The sequence below is a fragment of the Natator depressus genome, chromosome 3, assembly GCF_965152275.1.
Source record: "Natator depressus isolate rNatDep1 chromosome 3, rNatDep2.hap1, whole genome shotgun sequence".
Lineage (NCBI taxonomy): Eukaryota > Metazoa > Chordata > Testudines > Cheloniidae > Natator > Natator depressus.
The window spans coordinates 111,035,621-111,055,181 of NC_134236.1; the positions used below are offsets into that span (position 1 = coordinate 111,035,621).

A 19,561-nucleotide genomic window follows, 5' to 3' on the forward strand; every position below is an offset into this window, starting at 1 on the left:
ACATCAAATACTTTTGAATCAGGTTCCCCCCACCCGCTCCAAGCATCATACTCTGTTTTCATTTGTTTATGTGTCAAGGAGGTAATGAATTACGGTAGCTGAAAGTCAGACAAAACACAATTCTCCAGCAAGGCTGTTTTCTGGGCTATATTTCTTTTCTTGATAACCAGACAATAGCTAAAGAAATTAAGGAGGGGGAGAAATGACTGATCTTTATGTATGAGGTAATGGATGAGCCTTGAATGACCTGGTTTTTTTGTTTTGTTTTGTTTTGTTTTGTTTTGTTTTGTTTTTTCTTGCGGTAAAACAGTGTTGAAGAAAGAGGGCACTAGCGTACAGCCCATATCCTCCCGTCTGACTGTATTAGTGCTAAAGCTCATGTTAGCAGGAGAACTGCCAATGACTGCTTTGACCAAGGAAGGAGCGAACTGTCTCACTGATCCAGGTACGTCTCAAGTTTAATCCTACAAATAGACCAAGCTTTAAGGTATAACGCTGCAGATAAAAGATCCAGACAAAAGACACTCAGGCGACACATTCCAGGTCTGTCTGGCTTTCGGGCCAGTTTGAGACGCCTCTTGTGTGTGGCCGTAGGATCGGGAGGGAGAATCGGGACTGGTGGCTCCTCAGAGGATCTTCCCCCGTCTCGTTCTCCCTCGGAAAGGGGGGGAGACCCGAGGGGCGAAGCCCTGGCTCGCTGCTCAAGAGACCTCCCTCTCCCCGGACCTCATTCTGGCTGGCGAAGCCATTCGGGAAGGACGGGCTGCCGCAAGCGGGGGGTTTGTCTGTCTGTGTGTTGGGGGGGGGAGGGGTTGTGACAGCGTGCGCGATCTTGGCTGCGGTAGCAGCCCCAAAGGCGGAGAAGTTTAGGGGGAAGGCGAGTCGCCGTGGCAGGAGGTAAAGGGCCAGGGCGGGTTGTAGCGGGGTCTGGCTCTCCTGTGCGCTGTCCTGGGTGCTGAAACCAGAGCCAGCCTCGCCTTGCAACGGGGCGCCCAAGCCCGGCTCAGCAAGTCAGTCCGCCTGCCTTCCCTCTCGGCACCCGATCACCTTTAAACCGCATTCAACTACTTCAGCTGGAACCGCCTGGCTCCACACCTCTGGCTGCCCAAAGTCTGCAGGCAAGGCAGGCGTGCCAAGAAAGCACATCACTACTTTATCTGTGGTTGCCTTAGTAACTAATATGTATTTCCCCCGGCTTTCATATATGTGTCTCTTGTGGAATTTTCCCCTTAACCCCAAAAAGTTAACCTAAGCTGTAATGGATTTATTTTTTTTTCTCTTCTGACCTTTAAATGACATTTTCCTTCACTGGAAAGGCGGATTTCTCTCTCTCTCTCTCTCTCTTTTTTTTTTTTTTTTTGAAAGTGGAGTCTTCACATCCAAATGATGTTTTTAAATGACAATGAGTGAAGTAAACCCTCTCCCCTCCTTTCTGATATGGCGACCACTGAGGCGATGATAAGATTTTTATCTGATTAACTGGCTTACAAAAGTTTTAAAACCTGTCAGCTATTCTATCGTTAGTTTCAAAGGTACAGGCAGCCGCCTCCTTGTCTTAAACACATCTGTGTGTCTGTGTATATATTCTTCCTTGAAACTTATATTTGAGAACCTCTTCTGATTTGCACACTGACAAAAATATTTATTTCTCCAAACCCTTTTAAGATTAAACTGATTTTTACTGATTGCTGCCCTGACACAGTTTTCTCTAACAAATGTGTGTTATTTTTTCTTCCTATGTCAACAGGATACACTTCAGTACTACGATGACTCCTTTTGCACCTGAGAGCCATTTGTTTAAGGCTATGCCGTAGTGGGATTTAGAGCCACTTGACAAGAGACGGGCGAGAGGCTGGTATTTCCTTTAACAATGTGCAGACAGGAGGAGCCCATGAAATTTGTAACCTGCATTTGGATGACATCCTGTAACAAAATGATTGGAGTGGTGCTGGTGTTTTTCCCTGCTATCTTCCTGGAGATGGATATTCTCCCCAAAAACACTGGCAGGAAGATGCTGCTGTCGGGGGCTTCCTCGCAGCGATCGGTAGCCAGAATGGACGGAGATGTCATTATAGGTGCCCTCTTCTCGGTCCATCACCAACCGCCGGCCGAGAAAGTGCCGGAGAGGAAGTGTGGGGAGATCAGAGAGCAATATGGCATCCAGAGAGTCGAAGCCATGTTTCACACTTTGGATAAAATTAACTCAGACCCAGTCCTGCTGCCCAACATCACGCTGGGCAGTGAAATCAGAGATTCCTGCTGGCACTCTTCCGTAGCACTCGAGCAGAGCATTGAGTTCATAAGAGACTCCCTGATCTCCATAAGAGATGAGAAAGACGGGATCAGTCGATGTGTGCCTGACTCTCTACCCCAACATCAGAGCAGGACCAAAAAACCCATTGCTGGGGTGATTGGTCCAGGCTCCAGCTCGGTTGCTATCCAAGTTCAAAACCTGCTCCAGCTCTTTGACATCCCTCAGATCGCTTATTCTGCAACGAGCATCGATCTGAGCGACAAAACTTTATACAAATACTTCTTGAGGGTGGTTCCTTCCGACACTCTGCAAGCCAGGGCCATGCTTGATATCGTCAAACGCTACAATTGGACCTATGTATCCGCAGTACATACAGAAGGTAAGTATGGAAAAGCAGCGCACTTAGAATCAGGCTAGTGGATTTTCCTTCCCACCCGTTTTAGCCGCTCTTTCCCCCATACCCAGAGAGCCAGCCATAAGTTTCTGGTACCACTGCATGGCGTGCTACACGGGTTTGTCATGTACGTGGTTCTCTTGCTTCTAGGTCACTAGCAGCGACCATCTAACTGACTAATGTAGAGGAGTGCTTTCCACTAAGGAGAGACGGAGTCCTTGACGCTAAATTTGAACAGTTAGATTGTGGTAGACTATTTGTTTGCCTTGTTTCCCCGGCAAGTCAACTCCATCCCAGGGATACCAACAGCAAATGTTTTGTTATTAGTAACCTAGCTTTCTTGAAAAAATAAATGGAAAATAATGCCGTCTTCCCCCCCCCCCCCCCATACACACACTCCACCACTGTGGGATCTGAACAGTGTTCCTCTTCAACCAGGGAAGTTAGCGCTGAACAAACTGTTAGATAGTGTCCCAACTTGTGTTCAAGCGACAGACTAGATGTGGTTAAGTATCAGACCTTATTTAAGTTCAGAGGAAAAGCACTGGCACAATTAGACATACCCAAGACTCTCCCTTTACTTCTCATACATGGAAAGATTTCTCCTTCTTGCATTTTAGACTTTAATTTCGAATTAAAAAGGTAATTAATGTGAGAATCTAGAGCTGAAGTTAATCATGGTATAAAAATCATTCTTAAAGAGAGACTGCCAGTTCTGTTATGAAGTGTGCAGATTTTCTATGAGACAAATCCTGAGGGGTTGCTTAGTTTTTATTCAGGCAGAACAGTCACTGATGTCAATGAGAGTTTTAGCTGAGTGAGAACTGAGTCAAAATTGAACAAGAACTCCAGGATTTGGCACTATATTTGTTCTGTATTAATACTATAAATTAATTTCTGGGACTATACACATAGAGGACTGAATCCTGAAGGCATTGCTCAAATATATTTTACAGAAATGTTTTGCAATGAAGTAAGTGTATAGAGGTCCATGCTATTTGACAGGCACGCAGTTCTAATATTCAGTAAAGTGTTACTATTATATGAACATAAGTAAAAGTCTTACTGTATAGAGACAATTTGTTTTCAACAAGTTTAATTAACTTTAAACTAGTAAGTGAAGGAATTGTAAGATCACACTATTTAAAACTGGAAGCACTGGTTCATAGCTAGACCATTGGTTTTGCCAAATACAACCAAATTTATATTCGCAGCTAACTTGTACAAGAAGCAAGCCCTTTCAATCCAATATTGTGACATCTCTATTGTCCAGTCATGCTGCTGAACACCAATTTTTTACATAGTAAATGACAAACCTGATTTTTTGTCATCACAGCACACCAGTTAATACATTTAGCCAAGTAAATCCATATGTAAATCTGATTTATGATTCCCTTTAAATTAATGAACTAAATAGGCAACTTTGTGCTCCAAGGTCTGGCCAGATGTAAACAGTTGAAAACATATATTGCCATCATGAAAGAATGAAATCATCAGTTAGACTTGCAAATGTCACATTCAAAGGTGAATTGGATTAACCTGGACATACGAAACATGAAAGTGCTGCAATTTTGAAAAATGTTAGAGCAGGGAACAATGGCCTGACATTTGCAGTTCATTTTGTGCCTTGTCACAGATGAAAAAAACAAACTGATGTACAGGGTGGAAACTGAGATACTAAAATTCTTGGATGCTAGTAGATATGGTTATATTTTGTGGCAGATCAGAGTGAAAATACACAGGAAGGGGCAGCTCCTCATCTGGTGTAAGTTGTCATAGCTCCATTGACTTCAGTGGAGCTACGCCAGTTTACACCATTTGTGGATCTGCCCCTCAGGAATCTGTTCTACTTCTATGTGCATATGTAACTCCCATTAACATTAATGAGAGTTATCTTCCCTCTTGGGAAAGAGAATAGATTATTAAAGTTATTTGTTATTTTGGTTTTTTTTTTTTAGATCATGATATAGGAGACTTTTCATGGTAGCAATTTCACTCATTACATGCGAGAACTTTTAATTAGCTATCACTTTTTAAAATACCTTATTGACTGACAAGGAGTGCTTCTTGCAGGATATTTTTCTGATATCCAGGGTGATACTTTTGGAAATGTTGAACTAATTCTGTTTCACAGTGTGATAAATTCTTCTGCAGTATCAAGGGATCATTTTTCAGATTACTCAGCTTTCATTACTCCCTTTTGCGCGTGTGCGCACACACACACAAAATGTCTCTAAAGATTGTCTCTAAATCCAATTAAAATATAAATTATATTTAGTTGCACAAGTACATATTTGTTGAGCTCTTTCCCAGAAGAACTACAGAATACCAATTTATAAAGTATGAAAATCTTCCCTCCCTCACCCTTTTAAGGTGAAATTACTGTTCAGGAACAGTGTTTCCTTTACTTTTCTACAGTTTAATATCCTATGCATTAACTGAGATCTATCTAGATTGTGAGAACGCTTCCCTCTTCCCCTTCCCAATGCCTGTGGCATGCAAAGTGCCTTTCTACTTTGCATAACCAACACAAAGGCCACTCTCAGTACCAGTCTCTGTGAACAGGGCCTTCTTCATATTTGCTTCCACACCAGCTCACAGAGCAGGGCTAGTGCAACAGAATCTACACCATCCTTGCAGTATGTACCACATATACAATTCCTATGCACACCACGCTTGGGGCAGATTGTGGGTTGTGGCATTATGGCTTGGCAACACCCTCTACATAGGACTCTGAAAAGTGTACACATTTCTTCCAAAATGCACAGGCAGTACCAGTGCAAACTTCCATCATACTGACTTTCCAAAGAGCTTAAGACCTGGGTGGACCACCCCTGGGAGTTGGACAACTGTTCCCTTCTCATGTCAAATCAATCTTTGGCCCCCAATGCCTCAGATCATTGTAGACACCTGGGCACAAGGAAATGAAATGAGATCACCAATTCATTTGACATAACCACTCAGCGGCTGTCAGACAGCAGTATTCTTCAGGCAGTACCGACCTAGTCTGGATTCAAATAGGTAACCTAGAAATTAGAGTCTCCATAGTCCTTCTCTGATACTCTAAGCCATTTCTGTTCTCTTGCAGTGTCACCTTCAGACATAGCTGCCCAGAACAGTTCAGAGAAAACAAACAATATCATAATGTATAGATTATTCTATCTTTTAATAATGATCATAAATAATTACCACTTGAAGTTTGTGAACTATACACAGAAATTTGTTGACTATATAAAATGGCTTCCAATTAGTTTATCACATCGGGTATATAGTGACAATGAGGACAGGCAAAGCAATCCAGTTTGTAGTAGACTGTCTTTCTGGTAGTCCATGAGAACATATTCTTCTGTTCATTGAACACATAGAGGTTTATTCTCCATCAGAGTGCAGGACATATGCAACTTCTGGCATGGCATTTACCTGCATAAAATCCCAGCACATTCATGGAAGATAGATCTCTTGAAGATATGGAATATCTGTCTTGTGCAACATTGTTTTCAGGAATACATAAATATTGTAATAAGGTACAAATTACTATTTTATTTTCAAAGGCATATATAATTCCACCGGAAAAAAATCATTGTAGACTAAAATTGACACATAAAGCTAGGCAGGCAAGAAAAGGGCAAGTCATTTTGCTTAATTATGTGTCTCGAACACAGTTGCACATCAGGAAAGTGTATTATTTTCAGCACATCTACCTAGACAAATTTGTATGGCCATATAGTAGCTGCAAGACATTTTCGAGGCTATTGTTTTTTCATGGAACCTTCAAAGAGAATTCAATGTGCAGGAGTACTTGTGGCACCTTAGAGACTAACCAATTTATTTGAGCATAAGCTTTCGTGAGCTACAGCTCACTTCATCGGATGCATTCCGATGAAGTGACCTGTAGCTCACGAAAGCTTATGCTCAAATAAATTGGTTAGTCTCTAAGGTGCCACAAGTCCTCCTTTTCTTTTTGCGAATACAGACTAACTTGGCTGCTACTCTGAAACCTGTCAATGTGCAGGGTTTTTGGTGGTGGTGGGGTTTTTTTTGTTTTTGTTTTATGTGCACATGCATCCTCTCAGCTTTTAGGGATGATTCAGAAAAGGATTTCTGTTCAGAAAAGTACTTAAGTACATGCTTAACTCTAAGTATCCACAGGTCAAGAAGGATGTTTGGTAAATTGGAGATGGTTCAGAGAAGGTACCACAAAAATGATTAAAGGATTGGACAACATGCCTTAAAGAGAAAGACTCACAGAGCTCAATCTGTTTAGCTTAACCAAGAGAAGGCTAAGGGATAACATGATAACAGTCTTTAGGTACCTACATAGGGAGCAGAAATTTGATAATAAAGGGCTCTTCAATCTAATGGGAAAAAAAGTATAACAAGACCCAATGCTGAAAATTGAAATTAGACAAAGTTAGACTGGAAATAGGGCACACATTTTTAAATATGAGGATAATTAACGATTTGGAACAACTTTCCAAGGATTGTGCTGGATCAGGGGTGGGCAAACTTTTTGGCCCTAGGGCCACATCGGGGTTGCAAAATGATATGGAGGGCCAGGTAGGGAGGCTGTGCCTCCCCAAACAGCCTGCCTCCCACCTCCTATCTGACCCCTCCCACTTCCTGCCCCCTGACTGCCCCCCTCAGAACCTCCCACCCATCCAACCCCCCCACTCCTTGTCCCCTGACCGCCCCCTCCCGGGACCCCCCACCCCAACCTCTCCCAAGACCCCACCCCCATCCAACCCCCCCCACTCCCTGTCATCCCCGACCCCCTGGGACCTCCTCATCCAACCCCCCCTGCTCCCTGTTTCCTGGATGTGGCCCACGGGCCATAGTTTGCCCACCCTTGTGCTGAATTCTTCCTTGAACAGTTCTTCTAAAGCAGTGGTTTTCAACTCAGACTTTCAACTTTCAACTTAGACTAGGTCTAAAATTTTCAAAAGCTTCATTTGAAATTTTTTAGGGGTCCTCAAATGAAAAAAGGTTGAAAACCACAGTTCTAAAAGTATGCTGTAGTTCAAACAGGAATTCATTCAAGGAGGTTTTATGGTCTGTTATATACAGAAGGTCAGACTAGATGATTACAACGGTCCCTTTCATCTTTATAATCTATGAATAAGGCTCAACATTAACTAATGAAATATTTGGCATGATTATAAAGGTTTTTTAATTAAAAGTAGAGGATGTGGTCTTTATCTTCATTTCAATTTTTTTTTGTTTTGTTTTGTGGCCATAACTGTCACATATTCTCCACAGTAGTGATTCACAAGAAACTCAACCATACAACCACTTACTAGTAAAAGGATGGAAGCTGTATAAACTTGGACATGTCAAAGGGAAACATTCTTTTGGCAATACTGTATAATAAGCTTGAGAGTAGAGAATTCATCATGGTAGTTTGTATGGGCTAGAACAGTGGCTCTCAACCTTTCCAGGCTACTGTACCCCTTTCAGGAGTCTGATTTCTCTTGCATACTCCCAAGTTTCACCTCACTTAAAAACTGCTTGTTTACAAAATCAGACATAAAAATTCAGAAGTGGCACAGCACACTATTACTGAAACATTGCTTACTTTCTCATTTTTATCATATAATTATAAAATAAATCAACTGGGATATAAATATTGTACTGACATTTCAGTGCATAGTATATAGAACATTATGTAAACAAATCAGTGTCTGTATGAAATTTTAGTTTGTACTGACTTCACTATACTTTTTGTGTAGCCCGTTGTAAAACTAGGCAAGTATCTAGAGGAGTTGATGCACCCCCTAGAAGACCTCTGTGTACCCCCAAGGACATGCATGTCCCTTGTTGAGAACCACTGGGCTAGAAAATAGCTTTCAGTTTAAAGCTATTACACTGTTTGTGGTGATGGGTCAAGAAGCACCTCTAGTTTTTTGTATGTCGTAAAGAAGGACTTCATTTCTGTTAAATGCACAAGGGCAGTAAATTATGGAAATGGCCAATGGAATTTGTTAAACCAAAAATATGATACATTTAAACATTGTGTTGTTCAAAAATTATTCAGAAACTATTCTTGATTTATTTGAATACACCCATTGGGCCAGCTGTTTTGCTGGTGCAAACTGGCACAGTTCCAATGGCAATGCACCAGTTGGCAGCAGTGGAGAATTTAGCCCTACATTTTAAGTATTCACCAAATAGTTTGGATTAATAATGTTCAGACTATGGGTTGTTCTCAAACTGTTCCCTTGAGCTACTTATTTACTATTCACAGTGTAACTGATCGCATGGTATGTTTGGAGGAGTGCCACTTTTTTAACATGAGAATGATGGATTCATAATAGTGAATAGCAATTTCAGTACAAATTAATTAAATTTTCAGAATTCACAAACATTTTCATGAGTACATTTCAGTGGTTATAAGAACATTTGCAAACAGTGATTAGTACGGCCTAATAAAGATCAGTGATTTGTGTCTGAGATGTTTATTCACAAATATATTCACCAAGCTATTTCTTCACTATTCAGCCACCTTTATAAACATCATGTGGGATCTCTGAAGCATGGTGTTGTGGGGGAGAAGCAGAGAAATTGAATGTATATTTTATCAAAACCAAATTTAGTGTAAGCACAGAGACAAATGGAAAATCAAGTGGTGATTGGAATTTTCTCTGCATTGGCCACACTAATTATATTTATAAGAAAGTGGTGAAAAAATCATTTACATTGATTGATGTTGACAAAAAATGTTGCTTATGACAAATACAGTAGAGAAGTTATTCAAGAAAACTTCCTTCTTGAAAATATATTACCTTATAGCGTTACTAAATTCACAAAGAATCAAGCTTTTCAGCTGCACAAGTGGCCTCATGAGTTATATCAGTTCAAAAGACTCATCTAACTTCCACACCTGCCATTTCAGCAATATTCCTAGGTTTCACATTTGTGAGTTGGCACACTGGGTTCATTTGTGCCAGTTGCTTCTATTTTTCTCTATTCTCCTCCTGCTTTTAGATTTGTACATCCCACAGTCCCAGTATGCTACAACAGATTTTCTGTGTCAATACAAATTGTTTTAAAACCAAGTCAAAAGAGCTGGGTTTTCTAAACAAGCTATATGAAAATGTCTTTAAAATGTTATTTTGAACACAGAGTTCTTAATATTAAGGCAATCTTGCCTTGGTTTCTCAGTCAGAAAAAACTAAGGCTATGGAAAGTTTAGGTGTCTGACTACTTATGGTAACTTCCATTAAAAAAGGTATTTTAGGAGATTGGAAGGCTTAGGGGATTGACAGCTTTAACAGAATGTAGGTATGTTCTCATCTAGATCATTGATTCAAATGCAGACTAGGCCATCAATGATGGACAGTCATTTCTAATGCTGATCGGCATATGAGAAATGAGTTGTGGTCTCTGTATATTTTCTAGCTGACAGGTGTTCACAACACAAAAACCACCATCACAGATGGCACTAATTAACATCCCTGCTTGCAGTCTCAGCAGAAAGGGCAGAAATTGACTCGACTTGGACACTTAAATATAATACCTTCTCTCTTCTAGAGGTGATCTCTTCATATCAGTGTTGAGGCACATTGTTAGAGCAGTGTGGGGAAGTTTGCACATTCACCAACAGTGTTGCATCTGTCCTGTGGAGAAATAGAGACTTTCAGTTTGTAGATATGTCAATCTGGCTTCTTTCACAAACACTAAAATGAATTTAATATTTAGAAAATAAACTAAACTTGAAGGGATTTCTTCCAGAAGGGTGTACATTCGAGATGAATTAATACATGTACAAGTAGAGGTAGAAGCTTATAGTCATGAGTGCATATAAATCTAGGGTCCAAATGGACTGTTAAAATAAGTGGGAGAATTTCCATAGACTTCAGCCGAGTTACAACCACTAACATCAGTGGTGAATGTGACTCTAATTCTTGTCTAGATCCTGCAAGGAGTTCCATGTGGACTCTACAGCAATACAGGATTTCACTGAAATAAATAGAGCTCCATGCAGGCTCTCCATGCATAGGACTCTCCCATGGACAGCTAGTTGCAGGATTGGGGTCACTGGTTGGAACCCTGCCCTTGTTAGAAAGCCAGAATGAGAAACATAGTTAACAAATAATGTATGAGCAAAAACCCAAACATACATGGCTTTATTAGTAATTGGTATTTGTTTTATTTACCATATAAAACTATCTCTGACTGAAATTTCAGTCTCCAAGCAGATGACTCAACATGTACATGTGAAGGCAATACAATACACACTATTTAATATGTGCCCTCATTTTTCATTACCCATTAGTGACTGTTGTAACTGCAAATTACGTATAGCCAAATAATACAACATACAAAGCAAATATGACACTAAACTGGGAGGTGTGGTAGATAAGCTGGAGGGTAAGGATAGGATACAGAGGGACCTAGACAAATTAGAGGATTGGGCCAAAAGAAATCTGATGAGATTCAACAAAGACAAGTGCAGAGTCCTGCACTTACGACGGAAGAATCCCATGCACCGCTACAGACTAGGGACCGAATGGTTAGGCAGCAGTTCTGCAGAAAAGGACCTAGGGGTTACAGTGGACGAGAAGTTGGATATGAGTCAACAATGTGTCCTTGTTGCCAAGAAGGCCAATGGCATTTTGGGATGTATAAGTAGGGGCATTGCCAGCAGATCGAGGGACGTGATAGTTCCCCTCTATTCGACATTGGTGAGGCCTCATCTGGAGTACTGTGTCCAGTTTTGGGCCCCATACTACAAGAAGGATGTGGAAAAATTGGAAAGCATCCAGCGGAGGGCAACAAAAATGATTAGGGGGCTGGAGCACATGGCTTATGAGGAGAGGCTGAGGGAACTGGGATTATTTAGTCTACGGAAGAGAAGAATGAGGGGGGATTTGATAGCTGCTTTCAACTACCTGAAAGGGGGTTCCAAAGAGGATGGATCTAGACTGTTCTCAGTGGTAGCAGATGACAGTACAAGGAGTAACGGTCTCAAGTTGCAGTGGTTGAGGTTTAGGTTGAATATTAGGAAAAACTTTTTCACTAGGAGGGTGGTGAAGCACTGGAATGCATTACCTAGGGAGGTGGTGGAATCTCCTTCCTTAGAGGTTTTTAAGGTCAGGCTTGACAATGCCCTGGCTGGGACGATTTACCTGGGGATTGGTCCTGCTTTGAGCAGGAGGTTGGACTAGATGACCTCCTGAGGTCCCTTCCAACCCTGATATTCTATGATTCTATGATTCTAATATGTATTTGTCGCATTTTGTGACATGTGGGGAGTGAAGTGAAGAGTACTGTGTAGCACAAGCTGTCTTTTCATCTGTGAATTGCCACTGGCTGCATGGCTTGCCTCATTCAAAAACACAGTGTTACATGCCTTTCATTTCATTGAAAGGCATCCCACTTGTCACACAATACTGTGGCCCTCTGACTGAGCAATTTTCATTCGTTTGTGTTCTCTCGTGCATGTTTTTTAAACAATTGAATGGCATAAAAATACTTGTAGCTTATTAATAACTGGTGAGGCATTATAGTAACATTAATTATTAGGGACCTGATCCTGAATTCTTTTTGTATCCAAAACTACCTATGAAATCAGTGGAGTATTGCTGTGCTAGGCACTTTAGAAATATTGATCGCTAAAATAGATAAGATGCAAGGTCATACCTGAAGTGAATAAAATTATCCACAGCAGTCACAGGTGATAGATATTGGGCCTGATACAATGCCCATGGAAGTCAATTGAAAGACAACCATTGACTTCAATGGGCATTGAATTGGGCCCAACATTCATATTCTGTATTGGTCTGTTGGATTATGGTACTAAGATTCCTCAGGCAGTATTACAGATCCACAGGATGCCCCTGTGTGCAACTACATTGATCTCACTGTTCTCTGAAAGGTGTGTAAAGTTTCATGTAGGCAAACAGCACTGTCTTTAGCTACATTTTTGAGGATTTTCATGCACATCTTTTATTCCACCCAAGTAAATTATGCAGTAAATTTAACCCTTTTTTCTATCTGCAGATTGTTCGCAGATTTTTATTTTTATAAATGTCTTCACTGTTTGCAATTGTTTGAAAAATGTTTTACACTCTTATTAATATGTGGATAGGTGTATTTGTACAAAACAGCAATTCCCCCAAAATTTATACAAACAAAAATCCACCTGTGTAGAAAGCAAACAAAAAGAGTCATGAATTTGGCTGAACTGACAGCTTTTCAAAATGTGACTGAATGTTCATGAATACCATTTTACAGCGTTTGACAAGGCTGTAGTGAACACAGTATCCATGCATCTACATACACTAGTTTATAATAGTAGATGAATAACTATATTGGGCGGGGGAGGGGGGGAATCTCTCACTTTTAGGCCTGGTCTACACTAGAAGATTAGGTTGGTTTAACTCTGTTGGTCAGGGGTGTGAAAAGTCCACACCCCGTGTGGCGTTGTTAAGCTGACCTAAGTCCCTGTGTAGACAGCACCAAGTCAACGGAAGAATTCTTCCGTCGACCTAGCTACCACCTCTCAGGGAGATGGATTACCTACTCCAATGGGAGAACCCCTCCCATTGGCATAGGTGGCGTCTACACTGAAGCGTTACAGTGGCACAGCTGCGGTGGTGCCGCTGTAGTGTTTTATGTATAGAGAAGCCCTAAATCAAACACACCTTTACAGGGGAGAATATTTGACAACAGTGAAATTGGATAAGAACATCTGTCAGAAAGCATCTTTTGGAGGACAGTAGCATCTGGGTTAAGCTTCAGTTTTGAGTGTTGTATGATGCTAGTCCTGCAAATGATTATGTATTTCCCTTTTGCAGGCTCCACACTTGTGAATCTGGAATCAGGACTGGGTACTTAATGTGGCGATCTTTATAAAAGCAGATCATGACCCAGAAGGTTCTTATTTTATTCTTCTGTAGGAAAAGCCAAGCTAAAGCAGTCTTTACAATACAATTAGCGCATGGGCGGCAGGTATAATAGGCAAGGGGAAGCATTGCCTCCCCTAGCACAACCATCCCTGCCGCTTGACACCTGGGCCGTGGTGCCCCCCTGCCTCTTCCCCTCCCTGCTCTGACCCTTCCCCGAGGCTCCCACAGCTTGCTGCTGCTGCCTGAGGTGAGTCTTCCTCCTCTCCTCTCCTCCACCCTACCCCACCTCCTTCCCCCCCTCGGAGGTCCCCGCAGCCGTCGGCCATGTCTCTCCTCACCCCCCCTCCCCGTGGGGTGTTTGTGTGTGTCAGAGAATGTGAGCGGGGAGTCAGTGGCAGACAGGGGGAGTGAGGAGGTGAGCAGAGGGGATTCCTGGGGGTATGTCTACACTGCAAAGTTGTCGACAAAACTTTTGTCTTTCCACGGTACTTAAAAAAGCCCTCCCGCGAAAGACAAACGTTTTGCCAACACAAGTGGCAGTGTGAACGTGGCTTTGTTGGCAGGAGCGCTCTCCTGTTGACAAAGCTAATGCCACTCGCGAAGCTGGAAGTATTTTGTTGGCAGAAGTGCTGACAAAGAGTGTTTACACACACTGACTTTTAGCGACAAGGCTGTGTCGACACAGCCTTATCACTAAAAGCTGCATGGTCTAGACAAGCCCTGAGTAACTTTACACAGTGAAAAGAACAGGAGTACTTGTGGCACCTTAGAGATTAACAAATTTATTTGAGCATAAGCTTTCGTGGGCTACAGCCCACTTCATCGGATGCATGCAGTGGAAAATACAGGACGATTTTATATACACAGAGAACATGAAACAATGGGTGTTACCATACACACTATAACGAGAGTGATCAGTTAAGGTGAGCTATTACCAGCAGGAGAGAAAAAAAAACCTTTTGTAGTGATAATCAAGATGGGCCACTTCTAGCAGTTGACAAGAACGTGTGAGGAACAGTAAGGGGGAAAAATAAAGATGGGGAAATTCTTTTACTTTGTGTAATGACACATTCACTCCCAGTCTTTATTCAAACCTAATTTAATGGTGTCCAGTTTGCAAATTAATTCCAATTCAGCAGTCTCTCGTTGGAATCTGTTTTTGAAGATTTGTTGTTGTAATATTGCGACTTTTAGGTCTGTAATTGAGTGACCAGAGAGATTGAAGTGTTCTCCGACTGGTTTTTGAATGTTATAATTCTTGACGTCTGATTTGTGTCCATTTATTCTTTTACGTAGAGATTGTCCAGTTTGGCCAATGTACATGGCAGAGGGGCATTGCTGGCACATAATGGCATACATCACATTGGTAGATGTGCAGGTGAACAAGCCTCTGATAGTGTGGCTGATGTGATTAGGCCCTATGATAGTGTCCCCGAATAGATATGTGGACACAGTTGGCAACGAGCTTTGTTGCAAGGATAGGTTCCTGGGTTAGTGTTTTTGTTGTGTGGTGTGTGGTTGCTGGTGAGTATTTGCTTCAGGTTGGGGGGCTGTCTGTAAGCAAGGACAGGCCTGTCTCCCAAGATCTGTGAGAGTGATGGGTCGTCCTTCAGGATAGGTTGTAGATCCTTGATGATGCGCTGGAGAGGTTTTAGTTGGGGGCTGAAGGTGATGGCTAGTGGCGTTCTGTTATTTTCTTTGTTGGGTCTGTCCTGTAGCAGGTAACTTCTGGGTACTCTTCTGGCTCTGTCAATCTGTTTCTTCACTTCAGCAGGTGGGTATGGTAGTTCTAAGAATGCTTGATAGAGATCTTGTAGGGGTTTGTCTCTGTTTGAGGGGTTGGAGCAAATGCGGTTGTATCGTGGAGCTTGGCTGTAGACAATGGATCGTGTGGTGTGTCCTGGATGGAAGCTTGAGGCATGTAGGTAAGTATAGCGGTCAGTAGGTTTCCGGTATAGGGTGGTGTTTATGTGACCATCGCTTATTAGCACTGTAGTGTCCAGGAAGTGGATCTCTTGTGTGGACTGGTCCAGGCTGAGGTTGATGGTGGGATGGAAATTGTTGAAATCATGGTGGAATTCCTCAAGGGCTTCTTTTCCATGGGTCCAAATGATGAAGATGTCATCAATGTAGCACAAGTAGAGTAGGGGCATTAGGGGACGAGAGCTGAGGAAGTGTTGTTCTAAGTCAGCCATAAAAAGGTTGGCATACTGTGGGGCCATGCAGGTACCCATGGCAGTGCCGCTGATTTGAAGGTATACATTGTCCTCAAATTTGAAATAGCTATGGGTGAGGACAAAGTCACAAAGTTCAGCCACCAGGTTTGCCGTGACATTATCGGGGATACTGTTCCTGATGGCTTGTAGTCCATCTTTGTGTGGAATGTTGGTGTAGAAGGCTTCTACGTCCATAGTGGCTAGGATGGTGTTTTCAGGAAGATCACCAATGGATTGTAGTTTCCTCAGGAAGTAAGTGGTGTCTCGAAGATAGCTGGGAGTGCTGGTAGCATAGGGCCTGAGGAGGGAGTCTACATAGCCAGACAATCCTGCTGTCACCCCTAGAATTCTGAGCAGGGGTATTCTATCTGCTACCCAAGATCCATAAACCTGGAAATCCTTGACTCCCCATCATCCTCTCAGGCATTGGCACCCTGACAGCAGGATTGTCTGGCTATGTAGACTCCCTCCTCAGGCCCTACGCTACCAGCACGCCTAGCTATCTTTAATCTGGGCTTTAATCTGCAGCAAGGCAGACTTAAGTTAGATACCAGGTAAAACTTTCTAATTATAAGGGTAGTTAAGTTCTGGAATAGTCTTCCAAGGGAGGTTGTGGAATCCCCATCACTGGACATTTTTAAGAACAGGTTAGACAAACACCTGTCAGGTATGGTCTAGCTATATCTTCTCCTGTCTCAGCCTGGCAGGTGAGGGGTTGAGCCTGGACTAAATGACATCTCAAGGTCTCTTCTAGCCTTACATTTCTATGATTTTTTTCTCTGCATTTTTAGCTTCTCTCCTCAAGGCAAGCCACGCTGACGCAGGTTGCTGTATTTTCTGCATCTTTTATTTCACTGCTGTTGAATGAATGCTGCTATTGCAGTAGATCTCAGACTTTTCCACACCATGACCCCATGTTACAAAGCAAAAGTTTTGGGATTCCCTCTCCCTCCCCTGACATCTAGATATAGGGAGAGGCAAGTGGTCATGACCCCCTTGGAGCTGTTTGTGACCCCCTGGTTGGGAAGCCACATTCTGTTGGGTTTACTTTAATAGTGAGGGTGAGGGAGTCAGTGAGGCTATTTCCACCCACTCTTCTCCTGCTGTTAATGCAACACATTTTTTAAATTTAATTGCTTATTTGTGTTTCATTATTTGTTGCTGTCGTTAGAGACCAGTTAACTTAATCAATAAATAATTATTCCCCTAATGGTCTGAAGGAAGGCTGAGTGGCCCAAAGCACTGCTACTTGTGTGTGTGGGGAGAAGGTTTGTGAGAAGTTCAGTAATATTATATATATATAAAATGGAAAGATACTGGAACACTCAATTTGTAAGCCCCTTGAGGGTAATAGGGTTATAAGAAATACCCAGCAGAGATTTGTCAAGGCAAATCGTGCCAAACCAGCCTAATTTCTTTCTTGGACAGTGTTACTGACCTAGTGGATGGGGAGAAGCAGTACACGTGAGATATCTTGATGTTAGTAAGGCTTTTGACACTGTCCCACATGACATTCTCATAAGCAAACTAGGGAAATGTGTTCTAGATGAAATTACTATAAGGTGGATGCACAACTGGCTAAAAGACCGTACTCAAAGAGTTGTTATCAAGGGTTCACTGTCAAACTGGGCGGGCATATCTATGGGATACCACAGGGATCAGTCTGAGGTCCAGTACTATTCAATATTTTCATTAATAACTTGGTAATGGAATGGAGAATATCTTATAAAATTTGCAGATGACACCAACTGGGATGGGTTGCAAGTGCTCTGGAGGATTAGCATTCAAAACCACCTTGATACTTTGGAGAATTGGTCTGAAATCAACAAGATGGAATTTGATAAAGTCGAGTGCCGAATACTTTGGAAGGAAAAATCCAATGCACAAATACAGTGCTGCTAAGCAGCAGTAATGCTGAAAAGTATCTAGGGATTATAGTGGATCACAGATTGAATAGGAGTCAACAATGTGGTACAGTTGCAAAAGAAGACATATCATTTTGCGTGTATTAACAGGAGCTATATGTAAGACACAGAAGGTAATTGTCTCAGCACTGGAGATCTCAGCTAGAGTACTGTGTCCAATTCTGAGTGCCATGTTTTGGGAAAGATGTGGTCATACTGGAGATAGTCCAGAGGAGAGCAACAAAAAATAATAAATGGGTTAGAAAACCTGTTAGAAAAACTATGAGGAAAGGTTAAAAAAACTGAGCATGTTTAGTTTTGAGAAGAGAAGACTGAGGGCGGACCTGATAACAGTAATCAATTGATTGTTGATCAAGTGATCAATTGTTGTCCATGTCCACTGAAGGTAGGACAAGAAGTAATGGACGTAATCTGCAACAAGAGATATTTAGGTTAGATATTAGGGAAAACTTTCTAACTATAAGGGTAGTTAAGTACTGGAAGCGGTTATGGGAAGGTTATGGAATCCCTATCATTGGACGCTTTTAAGAACAGGTTGCACAGCAATTGTATATGTTTACCTGGATCTGCCTCGGAGCAGGGGGCTAGACTTGATGACTTCTTGAGGTCCCTTCCAGCCCTACATTTCTATATCATGTGTAGTAATATATTCTACCTTTGTCATAACCATAATGTTTTGAAATCTGAAGCAGAAATGTGCTGGTACCACAAACATCTTAAGAGACATCACCACTTTTTATAGGTCATATTTGGACATATGAATAATGAAATGCTTTCTAAAACTCCTGGAAATGTATCCGTGTTTACATAGTATGATCCTGTGATCCTAATGAACTCAACAGGAGTTTAGTGGTTGACTTCTGTTTGTACATGGATTCTGTGGGCTTGCTCTTGAATGGGGCTGAGCGTTCTGGGCTAATTCAGCAAAGTATGTGCTTAAAGTTAACCCTGTGATTAAGTGAATAGTCACACTGACATTGAATAGGATTATTCACATGCTTAAATTAAGCACATGCTTAAGATGATTTGGATCACTCCAGCACTCCAGCCACCTTGTAGGAGACAATCCCATCTGCTTTGCTCCACATTATAACACAACATTTTTATAGACAAAACTAAACTATATTCATAAGCCTAGGAAAAGGTAGTATTATTTGCAGATAATAGAAGGCATGTGAGAAGACGCTGAGCGGCTTGTACACTAGCACTCTAAGATAAACTTACCATCTTTTAATAATAAATAGTGTTTGTGTTCATTGTATTTTGTATTCTTGTGCAGCGTACCTAATGTAAACTACAGCATTCTTATCCAACAAGAACACTTATATTCTTTGATGGTGAAATTCACCCTCACATACCTTCATATAGACTGAGTATCATACAAAGCTCTGTGGGTCTCTCCAGGGATGGGGGAATGGAGTTCATGGAGCCCTTGTTGCTGCTCCAGCTCATAAGCTAGTGCTATGTTCACAAAACCTATGCATGTTTTTTGACCTAGCTGGTCCTCCTAATCATGGGTCAAATAGTCCTGCCATAAGCTCACCTCCAGTACACCCCTTACTGATGTCATGGGACTAGTATGGAGACCGCTTCCAGGGTATGCAGGAGGGTGGAGAGGCTCCCAGTGTAGTTGCTCTAAGTACAACCTCTCCTCCAATGCATCCTCGTGGTGGGGTTGAAGGGGCACAGAGGGATTTACCTAGACCCCCAGCATCCCCATGAAATGTCATCTTTCCTGCATTTCTTAATTTATATTATTTGTTTGGATGTGTTGTGCTATGAATTTCTCTCCATTTTGTTTTAGGCAACTTTGTAGACATTTCAGGATAAATTTTCAGTAAGATGCTCCTGTGTGACAGGTTTGACACTGACAATTGCATACCTAATTGCATATGCATGTTCACAAATTTTGACTTAAGAGCATG

The 19,561-nt window shown here is 41.8% G+C and overlaps 1 protein-coding gene across 6 annotated transcripts in view; it reads left to right on the plus strand.

Annotated features, from left to right (window-relative positions):
- Positions 1 to 235: 235 nt before the first annotated feature.
- The window catches only part of GRM1 (glutamate metabotropic receptor 1), a 258,147-nt gene continuing 238,821 nt past the window's right edge, over positions 236 to 19,561 (plus strand). Inside the window, exons 1-2 of one of the 6 annotated variants that reach the window (XM_074948570.1) lie at positions 236 to 445; positions 1,748 to 2,633. In XM_074948570.1, coding sequence (XP_074804671.1) covers positions 1,871 to 2,633 — 763 coding nt within the window. In that variant the 5' untranslated portion in view covers positions 236 to 445; positions 1,748 to 1,870. Of the gene's footprint in view, positions 446 to 497; positions 544 to 806; positions 1,119 to 1,747; positions 2,634 to 19,561 lie in introns of those variants that run through there. The other 5 variants (XM_074948569.1, XM_074948564.1, XM_074948567.1 and 2 more) reach the window with 5 other exon arrangements.